This window comes from Neocloeon triangulifer, unplaced genomic scaffold (assembly GCF_031216515.1).
Source record: "Neocloeon triangulifer isolate White Clay Creek 2 clone unplaced genomic scaffold, ASM3121651v1 ptg000003l, whole genome shotgun sequence".
Lineage (NCBI taxonomy): Eukaryota > Metazoa > Arthropoda > Insecta > Ephemeroptera > Baetidae > Neocloeon > Neocloeon triangulifer.
The window spans coordinates 5,806,648-5,828,555 of record NW_026775546.1 but is presented as its reverse complement, the minus strand read 5'-3'; the positions used below and the strand labels follow the sequence as shown (position 1 = coordinate 5,828,555).

Here is a 21,908-nt window from a genome sequence, read left to right as displayed (position 1 = left end):
CGTTTTTCGGAAAAGGTGCTGCCTGAGGTGGCTCGGCGGAGGTTCATCGATCCACATGCAAATCGGTGTCCGGCCCGAGACGTGGCAACCATGCATTCCTAAGCATCCTGAAAAAAGGCACGGACCTGAAAGAGAGCTTGTGTGAGAAAATATATAATCTCGGCGCGCAGGTAGAAAAAAGAGCGAGACCGTCGGGGGCTCAGGTGATTGTTTGTTTGGCTCGCGAGCAGAGGCACGCCAGCGGAGGTAAGGGCGCCGATTTTTCGGCTTTTTCTCTTCAATTTCAGCTTTTTTCAACTTTAAGCTTGAAATTAAAAAGTGTAGGTTATAAATTAATGTGTTAAGGTTTGACAACGCACTTCACATTGTTTCTAGAGTCTCTCTATACGCCAAATTCATGTATAAAAAATCTGAATTTTGAAAAAAATAAATACAATAATAATATTTTCTTACTGTAATTTTTAATTTTTTTTTCTTTGACATTTCTTTTTGTTTCATTAAAATTTTGCTGTAACTGCAATGAATTTAAGAAACAAAATAATTATAAACATAATGCATCAAAACTTCATTCTTAATAACTTCTGTGAATTTTTAGATCTCATTGTCAGAAGTTCTGGCAAAAATCTTTTACTGTTGTTTGGCAATTTTTTTCAAAAATCCCTAACAACAACTATTTCTTAATATACAAATTTTTTTAGCCATATCACATGTATCTTATTTTATTAAATATTATTTTATTTTCCTACTAATTCCAATTGTTCAATTGAGATTTAAAAGATGTTTTTTTTTCAATATTATATAATACAAAAAAAATGGAATAAACCAATTGGTTTTGTTAAAAAATGTTGATATATTAACACATTATTTATTTTTAATATCAAGGCATTCAAGAATCACTTGTCAAAATAGAGATGGGGACGCGCGTCCAAAGCGCCATCCACTCGGACAAGACCCTCTCAGGCGTGTCCGGTCTGCTTGAGGACCTGCGGAGATTGCTGGAAGACAAAGATTCGGCTGATATTGTTTTTCTGCTGGGCAGAGAAGAAAGCCCCGTTTATGCGCACAGGCTCATTTTGGCCGCGAGGTATTTTGAGAATACGAAATGATCCCCATAAAATATATTAAAGTAGTTCAACTCACGCGATCTTTTCCATTTGGCCTCGGGGGCAAAAAATAAAGTTAAAAAGCATCAAAATTATCTTTTGCCTCAAAATATTTCTTCCACTTACGAAATAATTTTTTTTACATTTGAAAATAGTTTGAAAATTATATTAACAAAGAAATCAACAATCATTAGGTGCACAGCTTTTCAAGGCATAAAACGCGGCGAAATCTGTCGCATTCCTGGTACCACTGTGACCGCAGGCACAGCAGGAGCGCCGGCCACAGTCCGTTTGCCGCATTATTCCGAGGCCAATTTCCGCACCTTCCTAATTTACGTTTACACTGGAAAGGTAATTATTATTTTTTTTCGCAGAAAATTTATTTTTATGTTATTTATGTCATATTATTTCTGCAGTTGGTTCTTCAAGACAGTGGCGTTTTCGAAATGATGGGTTTGGCTCACGAGTTGGGCCTCGAGGAGCTCAGGGTGAGTTGCGAGGACCACGTGACGTCAACCCTGGCCGTGGCCAACGCGTGTACCTTCCTCGCCGCCGCCCTTGATATGCACGAGCGGTCAGCACCCCACGGTAAAAAATTTTAAAGAAAAAAAATACAATTTTATTATTTTATGTTAAATTTTCAAGGCGGACGAGGTGCCAAAAATTTTCTCGACACGTGCATTTCCTTCATCGCAGAAAACGCCATCGAGTGCTTCAAAACCAACAGTTTCCTGTCCCTGAGCAAAGAGGCGCTCATCAAAGTTATTTCGTCGGATTTTGTGAGAATTTATTTAATTTGTTTAAGCATAATTTGAAAGATATTGATAGTTGGCGGTTGAGGAGGAGGAAGTCTGGAGGGCCGTTCTGGCGTGGGCCAAGAATCAGGCTGGTGTCACTCAACCCACCGCCCACTGGGCCGAAGAGGAGCGCGCCCGTGTTTGCCAACACCTTGCTGGGGTCATCAACCACGTTCGACTACTGCTCATTGGTTAGTTTAAATTAAAGGGAAGAAAAACAAGATGCAGGAAAAACCTTAAAATGTCTTAACTTCCGATAAGAAAAAAAAATAATTTTTCTTCAAAGAAACATGTTAGTAATTAAAATTTAATTCAATTTATTGAATTTATTAACAAAATTATATGAAAAAAATAAATTTTGTAAATATGGTAGTATTGGAACTTCCAGTAAATTTTTTTTATGATTTACTTTTTTTGATAAAAACTCTTCATGTTATACATTTTCAGATAGCCAAGTTTTTGCTGAGGAGGTAGAACCAACAGGCGCCGTGCCAATTGAACTTTCGCTGGAAAGGTATCGATTCGCCGCCCTGCCCAACAAATTCCGGGAGCAATCCGAGGACAAGAGGTACCAGCCAAGGATGTCTTGCAGCCTCTTTCCCGGCTCTCAAATCCTAAGCCTCACAGGCTCAAACTCTTTTGGCGACGTAAGTTAATTCCTCTAATAAATGCAATAAAAATTTAATAAAAAATTAGCAGGACAAATTGAGCTATCAGCGCATCTTGAATGAATGGTACGGAAACCCGAAGCAGCAATGGCGCCTGGTTTTCAGGGCTTCGGCACACAATTTCTCGGCTCAGGCATTTCACAGAATTTGCGACGGCATCTCACCTACCTATACAATTGTTGCGGTGAGTAAATTAATTCTAAATTAAATTTAAAAAATATAAATCTTTTCAAATTTCAGAGTAAACAGGGACACATTTGTGGCGGTTTTAGCAACGTGCCGTGGGAAAGGCCCCAGAGCAAAGGTTACTTTGCCTATTCTGACAAAGCCTTCCTCTTCACCTTGGCCAACAATCAGGATATTCCACCGACAAAATTCCCAGTGGTCAAAAGAATGTTTGCCGTGGTTTACGTTCCGAAGTAAAAAAATTATATAATATGTCAAATGAGTACAGAATTAATTTGATTTTTTATTAAAGCTGTGGGCCTGTATTTGGAGCCGGCGCTGACTTGTCCATTAGCAACAATTGCAACCGAAATACTGAGAGCTACTCGAACCTGCCTCACACTTACGATGGCGAAGGCGCCACCATGAACACCCTGATGGGCGGCTACAACTTCCAGGTGCAAGATTACGAGGTTTTCACGACAAGCAGCAACTGAGATTTGATTCGACTGTATAAGATAGAACTTAATAAATATAAATTGGTTTAAAAAATTTAAATGAAAGAGACATTCGGTATATTTTGCACAATAACGATATTAATGATTTATTATTTTAACTTGACAGATTTCCATTTATTGTATAATAATAAAGGAAAAAATGCAGAGATCGGAAAGCTGCCAGCTTAAAATTATTAATAAACAGTTCAATATTTTTTTCCTTTTAAATATGGCATTAAATACAACAAGAAGCAAATCAATTATTTTGGAATATTCAAATATTAGTTAAAATTTAATATGCAACAAAATTTTAAATTTGTCATAAAAGAGCCTGATTTACGCATATAATTGTCAAATTTTTTTAAAAGGGGGCAAGACTAGGATGGGGTGTGGCTCAGTCGCTATGTATCTTGCAGGAAACAGCAAACTGCTTTTAAAATTTACCGAGTTAAGTATTACTGGAACTGCTGTCGGCGGCGAGCGGCCCTTTGCTTGTCGAAACGCATCTCCATTTCTTCGAGGACCTTTGGCGTGTATCGCACGACCAGCTTCACCGAGCCCTGCGCCTGTTTCAGCAACTCCACAGCTTTTTCATGGTTTTCTCCCTCAACCGACTGAATTGAAATATGTTTAAGAAAAATTTCGCTTTTAAGTATTTAAAATTATTACCACTCCATTGACCGAGAGCAGTTGGTCGCCGCGCTTGAGGCCTCCGTGTCTGTCGGCCACACCACCAGGGATGATGCGCGAAATGTAAATTGGAGAGTTTTGCTCCCGACCACCCATTACGTTGAAGCCGAGGCCTTCTTCGGTCTTGGGCAACTCGACCACCCTGGGATGGGCGTGACCTTCGCTGGCAGCAAAAGCGGCCACGGTTGCCTGAAGTAGGAAAATTTATTGTGAAGAAAGGACATATATTGATAAATTATTTCAAATCACCTTTGCAGTTGCCGAGGCTCGAATGTCCTGTGAGCCCTGAATGTCCACGGTTTCGTAAACATGTTCGTAGACTTCCCTGACGGCATTCAAAAAGTCGGATTGAAGAACTTTTTGCAGAGCTGCAAGTTTTGCTGGAGGAACTTCTCCACCTACACAAAATAATTTTTTATAAAAAAAAAACAGCTTTGATTTACGGAGGTGAAAACTTACTTTTTTGCAGCTTTTCGAGAAGCTCGATGGCTCTTTTCACATCTGCAAAAAATAATGTTGCTTTACCAATAAAATCTAACAGAAAAGAGAGACAGGTGTATACAAAAGATAGGAACAATTTATGTATTTGTTTATCAGAAAGGGATGACACGTACCCCTGGCCAAAGTCAGCGGTTCCGCCACCGTGGTAGACATTCTTGAGCCAAATGGTGGGCCTAGAGATGAGAGAAAACTGGTCCCTGGTAGAAAGCTGGGAAATTTGAAGCCCAAACGTTCAAAAAAGAAGAATTTTTGACGTTTTCCGGGGCTGACAGCGGCCTGATTTTAGAGGGTTTAGATCGGAAGCAAAACAAATTCGTGGATTAATTTGGTTGGTGATCGGTATTGGGCCACTTTCAGTAATCGGCCATGATATTCTCCATAATTTTAGTGAGAAGAGCGTCCGACAACCCAGTTGCTACGATTGTGTAGGGAGAGGAGTGGGCCCGTGACGGGTAGCGCCTCTGGAGGGCGTCTGGCGAAACAGGACGGAATCCATCTGGCAGCATCGGTTGCCCTCGAGTTTACAGCAGCAGCAGCAGTGGCACGGCAGACGGACGGCAGCGAGACGCCCTTCTTGTTTCGGCCTGCGTCTTTCGGCCGTGGGAGTGGCCGGCGCCAGCTGTGACCTCGTGACCCCGACCCTGGGCTCAGGGCATCTATCTTTAGGGGCTGCAGGGACGAGAGAGACGGCGTGAGTCAAGAGGGTGAGTCATTTTAATACGGACACCTTTGAGGAGGAGTGAGTCAGACGGGGGCGTGCTCTGCAGACTCCTCCGCCGCCGGAGAGGCCTCGGCAGTCGCTCCTCGTCTTTCTTTGCGTGTGGGACGTACGAACGAGTTACATAAGGCGATTTTCGCGTGGGACACCAGCATCGCCCGGAAATCCGGACTGGTAAATTCCTAGAAATCCTTTCCGCGACTCTCGTCGGTTTGTATTTTTATTTTGTATTGTCCAAAACTACTCCATTTTGCTTTTTCCATATAATTTTGAAAAGTTCTGATTTAAATTTATGCAAACAATTTCTGCGTGGTGCTCGCCATTGAAAGTTGAAGCGTACTTTCATTCAGGTCGGCCTTGAAGGAGGAGTTTTGAACTGAATTTTTTCAAGGGAATTAATGCTCTGACGAAAGAGTTGTTTGAATTAATTGGTAAATTTATGCAAGCCGATCTTATCAGAATAGTTATCAATTAATCAAAGTTGTCAACACATTTTTGTTCTGCAGAACATTTTTCTGGTTTTTCCTTCTTGCATTTTATTATAATTTATACCATTTATACCAATACGTATAAGATATTAAAAAAATTTAATTTGTGATCATTTAATTATTTTAATTGCTGTTTTTTCATTTTATTTTAGTTTTTTCCTTTAAAAAATGCAGTTGGTTTCAAATTTTGTATCTTTATTCGTTTTTTAAATAATGAGGAACATTTTTCTGTTTAATTTCTTAATAACCAAATTTAGTTTTAATAGTTTAAGTAAGATTATTATTTGTATTAAATTGAATGGTAACACTCGAGGTGGATTTCATTATTTGTATTATATTTGATTATATTATTTGTATTGTTTGCAAATGGAACTCAATTGTCAGCTTAAAATCAAGCTGCAGTTTCCTGCAGATTTGGAGTGGAAATTTTGAGATTTTTTTATTATTAATCATTTAAAATATTTAACATTCTTACAATTAGTTGCAAATTATATATTTTTTATTTTCATCAGTCAATCCAATGCTAAAGTAAATTATTTATAATTATATGAAAAAATAAGAACAATCGACAGTATAAGTAATTTTTTCTGTCAAAATTTATAATGTACCAAAAAGATGGAAATAACTAAATAATTTTATGGAAAAAAACCTGCAGATATCTCAATCACTAGTTCAATAATTAAAATAAAAGTAGATAAGGCCTCTATTTGCTTCCAATTTTGAAGAAAATTTCAATTAGATTTCCTTTTATTTTTCATCATTTTTAAATTATTTTTGTTTCAATTAAAGCTAATTAAAAGTATTTCATCAAATCAAAAGGCAATGTTGAATTTAAAAATGGTTAATTGTGAATAAATTCTTGTTAAAACATTTTGTTTTCAGTGAGTTCAGTTTTAGAACCAAACAGTCCGAAAATGATAAAAAAAATTAAAAAATGAAAATTAAGAAATCTGAAGTTCGGTGAAGTGAGAAAAACCTTAAACGTTAAAGCCGGTGAAACGGATGAAATTATGGATTAGTATTTTTTTCCTGTTTTTCTTGTAATTTCGAGATGAGTCAAGATTATGGCTTACGAAGTGGTTGGCTGAAAAGCCACAAAACAATATAATTATCACCGCGGACGTGGAGAGCACGTGCCAGCCATTCATTTTTAATTATCTCGAGGAAACTTCCTCTGAATTAACGATCGTCTGGCCAGAGTCTCTGCCACTGAGAGAACTGAGACAAAGGGCAACCAACTGTTTAGTATGGTCACTTCGCCGGAAATCAATAGACGACACCACTGGCTGCTGCATGTTGTGTTTTGGGTCTCTCGCGTTTTCTAGGCTATCGACTCCCAAGTCACGTCCCAGTCATTGTCTCCGGCCAGAGAGAAAGAAAAAAAAGAGAACCAACATCCGTTCGTCTCTCTCTTTGACGAATTTCGGCCCGAGTGACCCTTCCGTCGACACGCAAATACGGACTTGAAAGTTACGCCTACTTATGTATCAGTTTGCCCAAATTGATTGTATCGTCGTCCGCCCACGGAAGTGGATCCGGAACGAGCAAATGAAATATTTATTCTTTTATCGTGGGACAGTTAGTTGGATGAAGGGTTAGGGACCTGAATTTGGTTGGTTCCACTTTGTGCAGGTGAATTTTTCAAATATTTATTGAAATAATTGGAAATAATGAATTCATTTTTGTTATCTTTCTTTTTAGAAATGGGGAGTTTGATGATTTTTAACATTTTAATTAAAAAAATTAGATATGAAGTTAATTTGCTTAATTAATATAACGTCTCATAAAAAAAATTATATTAGATATTGATAGGGAAGTAAGTTAATTTGTGCAATTTTTCAGGTTTTTCAATAGTAAGATTTTTACTTGTTTTTAAATTATACATTTACATAGGATTTTCCTCATTGTCTCAATTTTTGCTCAAAACTTTAATTATATTGTATTGTTTCCAAATTCTACACCTACAATTAGTTGTAAAATTTTTACGGAAAATTTAATTTTAACAACAGAATTATCCCCTAGAAGATAAAATTCCGGCTTAATATCACATTTTCACTGGAAAAAATTTAAAATCATTAGTAATTGTAATTAATTACTTTCATAATTCAGAGGGTGTTGCGAGAAGCAGACAAGGTCGGCGCAATGAACTTCTTGGTGTTTGGCAACCGCATTGCCGTCATCAAATTCCAAAGGAATGAAAATATAATAATAATAAACGCTTCAAATTTCTTTCCTTGTTCCAAACTGGCTCGACTGCGTGGGTTGGCGCAGTTTGCTGCATTATTTGTATTTCGCTTTTCGCGTAATATGTATCTTGGGGCGAAGCAGACCTTGCCGGGTGCGAAAGACACTAAACAGTGCATGCAGAGGTTTCCGTTGCACTTTTCTTCTTGCCTCGCTGGCTTGATCAATACATTCGTTGCATCGCTCATTCGCATTCTCGCGTCGTGCCTCATTCAGGCGCTTATTGATATCGCGGCTAATTGCGTCAGGTTCTTGCGACGCAGCGCAAGGAATTCTCCATAGGGCAGCCGTGAACTAGAATATTCCACTTGGCATTTGCATAATTTAAAACTGAAATAAATTAAAAGTTTGTGATCAATCGAGATCAGATAAACAAAAATATATTTTCCATGCACGTATAAATTATTGAATGCGTTGAAACAGTCGAGTATTGAAATTTTGGTTTTATTTTGTATTTCATTTTGTGGTGCATAAGTCTATGTGAAAATCATTGTGCCCATTTTAATTGACTAGAGTTAAAATTCATCTTTCTAGCTTGAAAAAAGATGAATTTATTTAAAACGTTTTTATAAGATTTTAATTAATTTATTTCTCAGAATGTTTTCATTTGTTAGATAATATCGGATAATATTTTACTGCATAATTTTTGTCTTCCATTTCAATTGCAATTCAATAAATAAAATTATTAACTTTTGATTGCAAATATATAAATTTGTATGTAACAATTAAATTGAATTGTTTAATATTTAAATAAATACTTTCAATTTTGAGGAGTAGAAAATATGATCTTTCTATATCAGTTTGATTCCTTTTACTCAACAAGTCAATATAATATTTATCTACTCGATCATTTGGAGGACAATCAAGTACACAACAAGAGCAAAGTTTTAGAATTACGTCAGAATATACATTTTTATTGAACTATTTGTACTGTTAACTTTTATTGCTCTCATTTCTCGTCGCAACTTATTTCGCAACCTTCTATACTGTAAAGAAATTTTAATTGGATTGCAATTCAGAGCTTATTTTGTATAATTGAGCTTCTTTTTTCATGGCACAAGTCTGGCTTTTCCCGTCGTTTTCTTTTCCCGCCTCTGCGAATTCTATTTTGGGGTTGAGATGTCTGGTCTGGAGCACAAATGCCCTGCTCCTTCCGGCTGCGCACCCACCCAGCAGTCCGTCCGAAACAGACAAAAGCACTCCTTGTATGGCAGTAAAGCAATAAAGCCGAGAGGCAATGCTTGCGATTTGCACACACACGCACGGGCCGGGCGTTTCGGCGCCGAGCGCTTATCGTCCGCTATTTATTTTCGCGAACCTCCCCCTCGGCGCGCAAATATTACACAACGGCGACTCATTCAGCCGGCAGATGACTTGGACAATAAAAAAGAGGCCCCCTTTCGGCGGTTCGCAAAAAAAATTATATATTTATTTTTAACTTACCAATCGAACCGATTATCCATTCATTCCGCGTTCGAGCTGCCTAGCAACCTAGCAACGCAGTTGCGAATTTATTTATATTTTCATGCAAATTATTTATTTATACGCATTTATTTGTGCGTCCTTCGCGGTGAGAGGGAGAGCGGGGGTGTTTGCGTTTGTCAGCGACTCTGATGTCTGCTTTGCTTTGCTGGTGCGAGGAGCGTCTGCTGACAAAAACAAGCACCGGAAGTCGCTTGCCTCGGCGCTCAATCCCTGCTGACGAGCTCGTGCTGAAGCATCTTTCTAAATATGGTTGCAGAGCCGAAAGATGGCCGGCGTGTCGCCCTCCGAGGACCCTGAGCGGCTGCTCGACGAGTGGCTCGGACAGCTGGACAACCTCGCCGAGGTAAGTCAACTTTCTTCACTTTCTTAAATTTTATTTCACGAGCTATAGGAGTCAATCTATGCAAATATTTGGTTTATTGAAAGGGATTTGCACACATTTTTAAGATAAATTTCAATTCTTTAGTTCCAAAGATGAAGTATTTGTTCAAAGTTCAAGCCTACACTTTTGTGAATTGCATGGTATTCAAAGACGGCAAAGATATAATTATTGTAATATTACCATGAAACATTAAAATTGTGACGACTTTATAGATTCAAAAACTGGATTTTGAAAAAAAAGCATCACATCACAAATAATTAAAAAGAATGTAATTATTTTGAAGTATAAATTAAAATGGAAATGAAGAAGTCTGTTCCTCGTTGTTAAAATCGTTTTTTAAATTAAAAGTTAAGTAATAGAGTGTTTTGGTCCAGTTTGTCCTGATAAAAAATAACTTGAATCAGATTTTACCTTCTTGTGCGGTAATGACAAATTAAATGTATCATTGTATTGTATATTTAATTTTAAAGTTCAATGATTTTTACTTTTTAAAAAAAAAAAAAAAAAAAGATGCTGTTTAAAATTGTTTGAAACCTCTTTATCTTATCTTGGTTGTGATAAATAGATCTAAGTTCATTTTTTAAGATCAATTATTACATTTTCTAAGAATTCCGATCAAAATTGTTTCTTGAAATTGTGAAGATAAAATGTAAAAATCATAAATTTTTACAGTTTTTGAGGAGATAATTTTTCACACTGAGCAGGTGACAACTTGATACCTCTCGCTGCTTGCATTTTATATTTTATTTTTTTAAATGCACCGTTTCGACGTAGAAAATCCTCTGACAATCACACCAGACGCGACAGAAAATAAAGTCAGACAGGCGTAAACAAAACAACAATGGGTGGCGAGAAGTGTAAAGAAAGAAACAAACCATCTCGCATTATTACGAGAGAAGAGTGCGGAAGGATAAATTCGAAATCAGGTTTTTCCTGCTGGCAAGGCGGGCGGGCGTGGGCGCCCAAAATAAAATAGACGTGAAGCATGATAGGGGAGGGTGACATGCAGACGCCGCCTGAAAAAAGTCAACAGCAGTTTGGTGCAGCTCATTATCGCCCGCGACGCACTCGAGAGAGAGAAAAGAGTGATTTTCTCGCGGCGGGAGGCTGAGAGCAATATTCGGTCCACAGGGTTATTAACTCAACTTTGCTCTCGCACTTGGTGCTGTAAATGTACTTGACGGCCTGATTTTATCAAGATGCAAAGTAAATTATGCTCCAGCGGAGAGCAAAGATCGCGCGCGGGCCAATTGCAATTCTTTTCGTTCACGAGGAGCTCTTGAAAGTCGGTGAGATGAAATCACAGGTTCTTCGTCAGCTGCGAGAGTTTAGAGCATGAGTAAAGGCGTAATTAGTCTGAGGGAAATGGCTGAAATCAAGATTTAAAAATAAACAGGAAAATTATAATGATATAGTAATACCAAAAAACACCAAAAAATTGTAGAAAAATTTGAATTTTTTAATGAATATGGCATAAAATATTTTGCTAAAATTTACAAATTGCTTTAATTTTTGTGTTGCCATGCAATGAGTTAATCGATTAATCATAACTACAATTAAAAAAATGTTGCATAAAATCTAATTTTTTAAATTTTTTACTAAAGTTTTAAATCTTTTTATTTTAACTTTTCAATTTTCATTCTTGGCTCCCTTTGTTAATAAAAAAAACTGAAATATAAGAGAAATTGATTCCATTGTTGAGTGTTAGAAAGTAATTTCTTTACCGATCTGTGATCTGGCAACAAGTTGCACATTCTAGAATAACTTGATATTCATTATTACTTTCAAATCACCCAAGCACAGAGTATTATTTGTCAGAAACTATACAATTTGTGAACTCTCAACCAGTCTTTGAGTGCATTTGGGTGCGTTGAAGAACTTGTTATTAATACGCCTAGGGCGAATACCTTATGTACATATTTTTGATTAATTCTCATTCGTCAGCGTATTTGCGGTCTGTTGACAAGCAAGCTTTGAGGTACCCAAAGTGCAACGAGTTTTTCATTTTGTGTACTGACGTGTCATATTTCAATCCTTCCGCAAGAAAGTGAGCTCCGATTATTGAATGGAGTACAAAATATTATACTAAAAAATGAATGCTGCTAGCCAGTGGGATTTTCCTCTCTCATGGAGAGCAATTATGCAACTTTCTATACAGGTCGCGTTAGTCACATTACTTTGAGGAGAGGATGTGCTTGCGGATTCAAATTTCTCTCTCAATTCCGGCAAACACAACGCGTGCACGAATATCAGTTGACATTGACATAACAATGAAAGTTGGCTGGCGAGCTGATGTCACGCGCTGCGACAACATTTGTCCAGGAACTTGCTGAAGCTGCACTTTTCCTCACCTTTGAGTCATTTTTTCACGAAATATTATTTAATACGTGAGAGGTTTTACCTGAAAATTTTTATTTCTTTCTAAAAATTTGATCGATTTTAAATATTAGACGGATAAGAATTTTAGGGGTCATTCATTTTATTGTGATCTCTTATTGTTTTCTATTTTCCTTTTCCGGTGTAAATTGATTTTTGAAATTTGGACTTACTTGGATTAAATTTAATCTGAATGAAAATGGAAACATTTTCATTGTGGATGTGAAGTTAATTGATTCTAATTTTGAATTTTAATTTCCTTTTGATTGAAATTTACATTTACAAAAATTTTACAAGATTTTTAATGTTTTTTTTTCTAATTTTTTAAAAAAAAAATTTATTAGATTTTGATTTGAGTATTCGATAAAACTATTATTTGATTTTAACTATATTAATTATGTAAGTCTTTATAAGGCACAAAATTACTTAAAATTAATCCACTGCTGCCCTCTTTTGGTACTTTATTCAAAAACATTTTTAAGATTGTATCTTCAATTAAAACTAATTGTCCTAACGTACACGAAGAGTTAAACAATTTGGACACTGTGAGAAAGATGGCAATCGTGCCTGCCAGCATAATATTTAATGTGACATTGTCACGCTCTCGGCATTTTTGATTTATCGCCTTCGTTCATGCTGTCGGAACTTTTCTAACTGCGCTCTCGGACATTTGGCCGGTCGGTCGCATAACAAACAAGTTAATTAATATCAGATGTCCTTCTCGTCTCTCTCTGTAAATTAATCTTCGATCTGCGCTTCTTCTTCTGGTGGTGTTGTTGGTTACAGAAATGACATCGAGGCGGTTCAAGGCCCCCGTTCTGCTGGCGGGGCACCAGAGCAGACGCTTCAAATGGGCTATACATTATTTATTTATATGCACGGAGCAGCGAGTGCTAAATCATATCAGCCGCAACTATGTACCAGCGGCTCATTTCCCATGGCGCGGCGCCGAAAGGAGCAGAGTGCGCAAGACTCGTGAGAAAATATGACCCGCAATATATTATCGACTTTAATAATTCCTTTTTCTGAAATGAAATTTAATTGTTTTCTACAGTGCAAAAACATTCTTCTAATTATTTCTTTTATTTGGTTAGGGCCAAAATGCAAAAATTTTCATAAATTATAAGTCTCAATAAATAATTTTCCATTGTTTTTAATTGTTGATTTTTTCAACCAATATTATGAATAATTAATGGAAATTTAGAACAACAAATCATCTAACGCTCCATGAAATTAAGTAGAGTGAAATTAAATTTGTATAACTATGAAACTTATTTGCATAAATTATAATAAAATGAACATGAAAATCATTTTTCAAAGGATAAACTTTTACCGCAGGCTCTTAAATAAAATCATTTTCATAAAGTCAAAGTGAATGGCCCTCGCTGTGGTTTTGCATGTTAATGAGCGTCAAATTCTCATCCACGACTTGACTTGTTATCCCAGCAGCACTCAACCTGCCGCAAAGTTCAAACAACGGCTTAATTAGATTCCTGCTCCGACGGTGGATGCAAACTTCTTTGCATGTATAATTACCAACTTTGCGACTCACTTTAAGCGGTTAACGACTCCCCCCAGGCAGCTGTTCATTTACCCTGAGAGTGCGCAAATCGATTCAAGTCACACATTGTTGCACTCGGAGATGAGCGTCTGCGATAATATGCAAATTCGAGAGGCGCCTGCAACAATTTGGCCAAATTGAAGCGCAAAAAAATCGCACGCAATTACACGGAGAGGTCAAGTGACCGTGAAAAAATCTGCACCTGGCAATGAAATTATACTTTCGAGATGAAAACAAGACGGCAGATGGCAGGCTGCAGGATGAGAGTTGGGGAGGAAGGGGGCAGGCATCGGAAGATGGATTTCGTTCTTTCGGCATCACCTGGCGCGTGCTGTCTCGCGTCGTCTCTCCTTCTTGCGGTGCGCACAGTAGCCAGGACCATTAATAGTACACAACTGAAATATAAATGTGCCGGTGTCGTGTTTCCCTCGTGAATCTAGACTCGAGAGACAGATTGATCCGTCGTCCGCCCTTAACAGAACTGAGAAGGAATAGGTGAAGCGTGAAGGGCACAAATCGGATGGCACACTTATTGATTGGAACGTGAAACAAGAGCTCCCTGATAAATAAAAATAATGTTAAGACAAATATATTTTCAAAGTTAAGAGACTGATTTACTTCAAAATTCGATTATTTTATAAATTTTGTAATTTATTCTTATACAGAAAAGAAAGTTAAAGATCTTTATCATAATTTGAAATTCAGACAAAAATTAACATTCTAGTCAAGCCAATTTTTACTAACAAATTTAGAGCCATTTTTTAAAATTATTTGGAAAAAAATTTTAATGACCGCTGTAAATATTTCATTTGACTATATATTATAATCAAGTATTTCCAACAATCGTAGCTAGAAATAATAATAATTGCCAGTAATTGCTCAGAATATTATTGCAAAGACAATTTTGCTCTGCCTATGAAGAGTTCATTTAATTAAAAGTATTTCAATTCTTTCTAGATCTTCATATAAAAAAAGTTTTTTTCCAAAATTGTTTGTCGAAGTGTCTGTAAAATTGCACCTAAATATGGTTAAAAGTTACAAAGGCCATGAATCTACACCGCAATTAGTGTTCGATCTTTCTGGTATAACGAGTTTCCTTCAATCAACTCCAGCGCATCATAATTATTTAGATTAATCCAAGCCGCGTCTTACCTAATCTAGGCCAGGCAGCATCTGCCAGGCGCAAAAATCTCGCAAAACTGGATTGAAATCTGAAGGTCGCACTTGCCCTCAGCAATAATTATTATTGCCAATTTTTTTGGCAACCTGCTCCGTCCAGCTGAAATCGCACAACTGCCGATTAGGGTCTTCTTTCTTTCTTTTTTTTACCATTATTTCGAGTACGCAGTTTGGTCCAGCAGGGGCAGGTGTTGGGCGCGCGGGCGACGCACGTGACCCCGGCGCGCAGATAGAGAACAGGCAGGTGGCCCATCTCGGGTCTAGTGGGGGCGAGGAAGACCAGGTGCGACCCGTGCCGCGTCCTCTTCAGTCTCGGTAGGGACGCGTTCACGTCGAGATGCTCTGCTTTTCCTGCCTGGGCCAACCTAGGCCCAAAAAGCAAAAAAACAATTGCAACCAGGATGACGTTGAAAGTAGTCCTGCAATTTACTGCAACCCCAGCGCCCTGGCGGCCCTGCCACTTCCTGGCTATGTTTCTTTCAAGGAGGTAAATTAAATTTTTGGTTGTTCCATTAATTTTTCTGAATAATCTACATTTTTTTATCAATTTTTTTAGTTTTCTGGAAAACTGTCAGATTTATTTTGGTGTACATTTTTTTATACATTAGTATTTGTTGGTATTTATAATTTCCAATTAGAAATTACTTAAAAATTTGAACTAATCAGGAGGTCTGAATTTTTGGAAATTAAAATTATAAAAAAAAACTAAATTAGCAAATTGGTAAAATTCCACAAAATTATGTTCATATCATTCCAATCAATTTACAGTAATAAAAACCATACATGCGTCAATGATTTTATGGGAAACGGTTCAATAAACATTTTTTTCCAGTGTAGATGCCATAAGCTTCTTGTTAATATAAATTTTTAAACCATTTCTTTGTCTTTCTTGGTGAAAAAACTTTTTTGCTTTGGCTTGTCAGTTGTCAAGCATTTCGTTTCTAGACTATTGTGCATATTTATTCTTATTTTCTCCAAGGTTCGGCCAAATCAAAAATTTTGGTTCTCAAGACCATAAATCCATCTGGGGCAGCTTTCTAAACTGGAGGGTGAAATTTATTGTTCACGTGTTGCACTTTAGGCGCAGCTCACACAACAAAAAGTTTCCTTCCTATGCCTTATTCATTATTCACGGCCCATCCTAAAAGCGACACATTTATTGACCGCGCCACCTTTTCCACCCCCGCGCGAGGAAGAAGTCCGTCCGCCAGTCACTCACTTCTGGACGCACATGTTCCGCATTTTAAAATTAACTTGCCTCTCTCTCATATAAGACCACGTGCGACCGCTCAACACACAACACCCAAAGCAGGCCATAAAAATAAAATCCGGCCCTTTTGTATTACAACTCATATTGTACCCTGGATGGAGCTCCAACTTTTTTTCACTGGCATTTTGGAGCTTTTACAAATTTATTGACTCAAACCGACCCTATGTAATGTATTGTTCTGGAAGTGCGGCATGTGCGAAAAATGTGCTCTTCCTCTCCCATTATAGAGTTTTATTTCGCCGCGCATAGTAAAAAAGGACAAGCAGAAATAGCCTGGCAAGCACTTTTACTGCAGATGTTCCCCAGCAAAACGAAACCAACGAAGCCTTAATAAAACTTAATTGTTCAAAACAAACCAAATCTATGTAAGCTTAAACCGGCTCAAATTTAATAATAATCACAAACTTCACAAAGTTTCCAAATTTCATCGGAATGAAAATTATTTTAATTAAAAAATTTGCCGCAAATTGAAATTAAACATTTAGTTGCCCACATAATGCTAAAAAAAAACTATTTTTCGTGCAAGAAAAACAATATTATTTTAAAATTTTTAAAGATTTTTTCTCAATCTTCATCTTATTATAAATCTGATACCAATAACAATTTTAAATTTGCCGGTTTCTCTATAATAATTTGGAGTTACAAATAATAAAAATGGGCTGTAAACAAGTTTTCTATCATGATTTGTTAACTGTAAATTCTTTTCCACTTCATCTCGACTATATATCTCGATCGCGCCAAAGAAATTTCGCCAGCAGACGATTTTTTTTTTTATTTTCGCATCATCACCCGTTTTACGACGATGCAACAATGGGGACAGAAATAGCTCGCGATTAATCGTAGATAATGGACATCCCAATTGGCCGTCGGATGAAAAGAAGGAAAGAAAGAAAGAAAGTTGCCGGCGCGCCGCGAACAAAGGGATGGAAAGGGGCCTCTCCGTCTCGGACGAATCTTGGGAACTTCCATCCATTTATCTCTCGTAGGACATAGGAAGGAAGGGTGCATGTATCAGAATGTGGTGCTTGCTTTGCTTTCAAATTGATTTCCGAGCCACTGCAGAAAGATAAAGCGGCGGGGGTGCATTCGCGAGAGGGAGGGGAGGGGATGAGCCGCTGCTGGATGAGTCATCGTGTTTTCCAGCGGCAACCACCCGAAATTGTAGCCCCATTCCAATGAGAGAAAGTGCCGCTCCGTGTTCGTCAAGTAAACACTGTGTATCCAGCCAGAGGATGCAGACGGGTAGGCAGAGTCCGTCTCAGCTCGGGCAGACGGCCGGACAAACAGAGGTGATCGATCGGTGTTTTTTTTTTTTTTTTAACATTTTTATTCCACTCGACTCCACTTATTGCTTTTTAATGGCGGCCTATTTTGATGTTTGCTGAGAGATTAATATGACGGAGAGGGATTCGAGGGTTTGCCGTACCAATATTTTTATTATTTTTCTCCCAGTAAAATTATTCAAAGCAAATGCAAATATGAATTGGTATTAAATTCAAGACAAGTTTATAAGCTTTTAGTTTTTATGGCTTTTTTTTCTCTTGACGATTTATTAAACTTTCTTTCATAATATATTTTATTTTGCAAATAATTTAACAGAATAAAATAAAAACATAAATAATGCTTATTTTAATTAATGTTTATTTCATTAATCAAAAGAACGAAAATTTTAACAAGCAAGGAAAAATGTTTTTTTTTTTAGATAAAAATAATACCTAGCTTTCGTGGACTTTGCTCATAATATTTTAAAGTGTCCTTCAACAATTTTGATATAAATCTGTCCCCCTAACATAATGCTTTGTTTAATTAACAAAACTTGTGCTCATTTATAAAGGAAGTGTCACACACAAATCAGACCGAACAATTAAAAATCGCAAACGCCACCGAATTGTTCTAGACATACTCGGCACTACTTCCTGTCCGTGATTTCAATTAGATAAAAGCACTTAGCCCTTCAACAGTCTCCAAAATGCAACTACTACGTATATACTTTTTTATCTGCAAAAAAAAATCTGTGCGAAACTGTTCACGCTCGGCCGGTTTGCCGCGTCCGAATGTGCGATTTTCCAGTCGACGCCGGTGAGAAATGTAAATAGCCCTCTAGCAGTGGGAGCGGAGGATGCATTATAAATATGAGATAAGGGTCTAGTAAGGAGGCGGTCTTCGGTCGGCGTCTCCGGCCTGCAGGCGGCCGAGAGACAAAACAGAGCATTGTGTGCAAATCACCCTAAAGAGATTGACTCTCTCGCTCTTGTAGTGTTATCACGTGGTTTTTTTCTCTCTTCATAAATAAATACTCAGCAAATTGTGCTTGTTGCTCGCAGGGTCTGGACAACGTGCCTACAACCGTAGTGCCCCGGAGGCGGACGGCCACCCCTGAGATCTCCGCCCCCAGGATAGACAGCTTTCGTTTCTCGATGGCCAACCTCGAAGGTGGGTAATTAAATTTGGAAAAACAGGAATTATACAATCCAGCTTGACACGGATCGCCCATATTTGGGCAAAGAGGAGTGCTCACGAAATTATTCAAATCTGAATCAGAACCTTAACTCGTTTTGACTTGGGCGATGCGGGCCTCTTTCTTTTCTTTTATTCTATGTCAAGTTGGAGGAGAATCGATTTTATGGCTAGAGTTTCTCGCTTTAAATTTATCCAAACGCTGATTGTGAGTAGCGGAATCCGATCCTCTCCACTTGACTTGACCTTACTCCTAATCAACTCTTTTAATTAACGGCCATCAATTGGCGTTTCAGACTCGCAAGACTTGGACTTAGACGCCATTCTAGGCGAGCTTAGCGCTCTCGAGACCGAGTGCCAAGCGGCCATCAACAGACAGTCGGTAGATCTCTCAACTGTGAAGAAAAAAGGTGAATTAATATATTAAATAATAATTTATATTTTAATCTAAACATTATTTTAGTTTTAACTCCAGCTCCAGAAATGACAAAAACTGATTTGGGACACCGCCGCACTCCGTCATTTTCAAGTAGCGAGGGGTGCAACCAGCAAAGAGTTTCTTTCTTAAGTGAAACAGAAAGCGAAATTAGATCTAGTAGTAATGGTAAGTGGTAATCATAAAATTAAAAAAAAAATAAAATCAATATTTTTGGTTGACTTTTTTTATTTTAAATTGTTTTTCCCGTTTTTCCAGGCACACGTACCGATAGTCCAGACAATGATTCTGCTTTCTCGGACAATGTCTCGATGCTCTCTGGAGAAAGCACAGCGTCCAGCGGAGGAAGCGGTGGCAGAACTGACGCCTCATCCAAGTCCAGCGGGCTTGGTTTTGGCTTCTCTCAGGTACTTGCAAATTTTTTAATTCTATAGATTGTTGCTAAATAATAATTTTATATTGCTGCAGATGGACGAAGCGAGCAGAGAAAAGGCTGAAAAGATTCGTATTGCCTTGGAGAAGATGCGCGAGGCAAATGTGAAAAAGCTGTTTGTGAAAGCGTTTTCCGCCGACGAGTCGACCAAGTCCCTCTTGGTGGATGAGAAAATGACATGTGGACATGTGACCAGGCTTTTGGCTGACAAAAATCACGTGACCATGGGGCCGAAATGGGCCATCGTCGAGCATCTGCCTGAATTGCATATGGGTAAGTTCAATTCTTTTGTAGCAAAAATTCACCCCTAAAAATTAATTTTGTCAATTTTTATTTCTGAATCTAATTATTTTTTTCAGAGAGGATCTACGAAGACCATGAGCTTTTGGTGGACAATCTTATGCTGTGGGCTCGTGACTCAAAGAACAAGCTGCTATTCTTGAATCGGCCAGACAAGTACTCCTTCTTCACACGTCCCGAGCCACTGCTGGTACCCAACAATCCAGAGCCCCTGGATGAAAAGTCACGCGACGACCTGCTTGACGAATTTTTCAACGGCTCCTGCGTCGCTCCCATGGAAGGTCCACTCTACCTGAAAGAAAAACGCGGCTGGCGCAAGCTGCACTTTGTCCTTCGCGCTTCTGGTCTCTATTTTGTCAAGGGCAGACGTGACCTCGTCTGTCTGGCGCCCCTCGACTCCAACGAGGCCTACAGAGGACTTGGCTGGCGGAAACGACTCAAAGCCCCGACCGACTACTGTTTTGCCCTGAAACACCCTCGTCTACAGAAGGGACTAAAATACGTCCATCTGCTTTGTGCAGAGTCCCAAGAGTCCCTCGACAGGTGGATGATGGCTATCAGACTGGCCAAGCACGGCCGCGTCCTGATGGACAACTTTGCTGCCTCCCAAGCAGATCCGGAACCAAACTTTGAAATCCCAAGGATTCCTGTAGAGGCGCAGATGACTTTCCAAAGGCGATCAGGTTCTTTAAGTTCCCAAACCAGCTCCCCTCTAGGCTCTCAACCAAACTCGCCTAGGAAGCAGGTCAGGCATTCAGGTTCTCAGGATGAACCTTTCGAAGCTGACCCGCCTCCGATAAACACAATCAAGCGAAAACCACCCTCTCTCAAACCCCAGCTGCCTCTGACCCCCACCACAAGACAGCTGGCCGAAGTGGCCTCTCCTCCACCTTTGGTCTCTTTGCCTCCGGAACCGCTGCCTCCCCCGCCTCCGGTGGAGGAAGAGTCTGAGGAGGACGATTTTCCGCCTCCGCCGCCTCCGTTGGCGCCTTCTGAGCTGGCAGCAAGCGTTCTCTCTTTGGATGTGCCGCCTCCACCACCCCCACCAAAGCCAAACTCTAGTCGTCGAATCACGTTTGCACCTCCGCCGCCGCCCAAGAGGAGCGTCAGCACCAGACTTTCGAGTGCTCCCGTCAGTGCAGAGTCCGCCGCCTTCCTGTCCGACCTGCAAAGGGTGGTTCGAAGAAATTGGCAGGTGGCCGAGAAGTGTAAGAGGGATGGGAACACAACCCCACACGAGGTCCTCGGTTTTAGAGACCCGCCCGACTATAGGGAGACCAACGTGACCAACTGGCTGGCCGAGCACTACGGCACCCTGTATGAAAACGTGCCCGCCAGACAGAGCGGAAAGCGGCCACCGCCTCCACCCGTGCGCAGCGAGACTACGCAGCTCAGCCAGCGCAAGCCGGACTTCTAGTTTCAAGAATTTATTGATATAGAAATATTTGAGATGAATTTTCTTCTTTGTATTGATTCATGTGCATTTTTGATTCGGGGTTTTGTACGACCACGGGAATTTTTACATTTTTTGTAACTCTTTTGACGCCGCTTGATGTCGTGCCTTTCGAGTCATTGATTGATACAGAAAAATCCACTTGGTTGGACGTACGAGTCTGATGTGCATTGATAAGTTTTTTGGTCTCGACTAAATTTTGATTGCCTTGTAAACTTTTTATATGAGAAGCGATTTTGAAACGCCCGCGGTCCCAAATCCCAGCATTTCTCGATGGGTAAAGTGCCATTAATTTTTTTATTGTGAAAAAAAACTGAAAAAAATCATACTGGTTTTTTCAAACTTGACGTATGCACGCCTTGATTTTTGACTAAAAGACTTTTTACCATGTTAACCGTTGTTGATTACTCCCAAGTTTTACGGCCATATTCGTGACTACTCTCACAATCTACTTGTCTCTCAAGTCTTCCTGTGTTTTTTATGTAATTTATTTAATTGAAATATACGCGCGCACTGCGATGCATTTAGACACGGCATTTTGATGCCTCTGAAAACTCATTATCGATTAAAAGATTAAAAATATGGCTGACTAAACCAAATTGTATCTTGGGTGCTTCAAATAATTAATGAAATGACTAAAATAAAAATAAAAACTAAAACAATGATAGATATTAGACAAATTATTGGAAGTTTAATTATATTGCT

The 21,908-nt window shown here is 38.8% G+C and overlaps 3 protein-coding genes across 8 annotated transcripts; 2 read left to right on the top strand and 1 right to left on the bottom strand.

Annotated features, from left to right (window-relative positions):
- Positions 1–99: 99 nt before the first annotated feature.
- Positions 100–3,546, top strand: LOC132192950 (uncharacterized). Of its 3 annotated transcripts, none has more exons than XM_059613203.1 (10): positions 100–246; positions 883–1,084; positions 1,298–1,454; positions 1,520–1,691; positions 1,749–1,882; positions 1,932–2,091; positions 2,348–2,547; positions 2,600–2,752; positions 2,809–2,987; positions 3,047–3,546. In XM_059613203.1, the coding sequence occupies exons 2-10, from the start codon at positions 912–914 to the stop codon at positions 3,228–3,230; spliced, it is 1,512 nt and encodes a 503-aa protein (XP_059469186.1). In that variant the 5' UTR covers positions 100–246; positions 883–911; the 3' UTR covers positions 3,231–3,546. The 3 variants fall into 3 exon arrangements, with proteins under 3 accessions (XP_059469186.1, XP_059469184.1, XP_059469185.1); XM_059613201.1 differs by having other exon boundaries at positions 2,597–2,752; XM_059613202.1 differs by having other exon boundaries at positions 169–246; positions 910–1,084; positions 2,597–2,752.
- On the bottom strand, positions 3,314–5,089 carry LOC132192953 (protein lin-7 homolog C). Its single transcript, XM_059613206.1, has 5 exons — positions 4,535–5,089; positions 4,380–4,421; positions 4,170–4,318; positions 3,900–4,109; positions 3,314–3,844 (listed from the first exon to the last, which is right to left on the bottom strand). The coding sequence occupies exons 1-5, from the start codon at positions 4,572–4,574 to the stop codon at positions 3,686–3,688; spliced, it is 600 nt and encodes a 199-aa protein (XP_059469189.1). The 5' UTR covers positions 4,575–5,089; the 3' UTR covers positions 3,314–3,685.
- LOC132192949 (amyloid beta A4 precursor protein-binding family B member 1-interacting protein) lies at positions 4,924–21,877 on the top strand. 4 transcript variants are annotated; one of them, XM_059613198.1, is made up of 8 exons: positions 4,924–5,125; positions 9,613–9,699; positions 18,449–18,557; positions 18,878–18,991; positions 19,045–19,185; positions 19,276–19,424; positions 19,486–19,723; positions 19,810–21,877. In XM_059613198.1, the coding sequence occupies exons 2-8, from the start codon at positions 9,622–9,624 to the stop codon at positions 21,165–21,167; spliced, it is 2,187 nt and encodes a 728-aa protein (XP_059469181.1). In that variant the 5' UTR covers positions 4,924–5,125; positions 9,613–9,621; the 3' UTR covers positions 21,168–21,877. The 4 variants fall into 4 exon arrangements, with proteins under 4 accessions (XP_059469181.1, XP_059469183.1, XP_059469182.1 ...); XM_059613200.1 differs by lacking the exon at positions 4,924–5,125 and adding an exon at positions 5,187–5,313; XM_059613199.1 differs by lacking the exon at positions 4,924–5,125 and adding an exon at positions 5,194–5,349.
- The last annotated feature ends 31 nt before the right edge of the window (positions 21,878–21,908 follow it).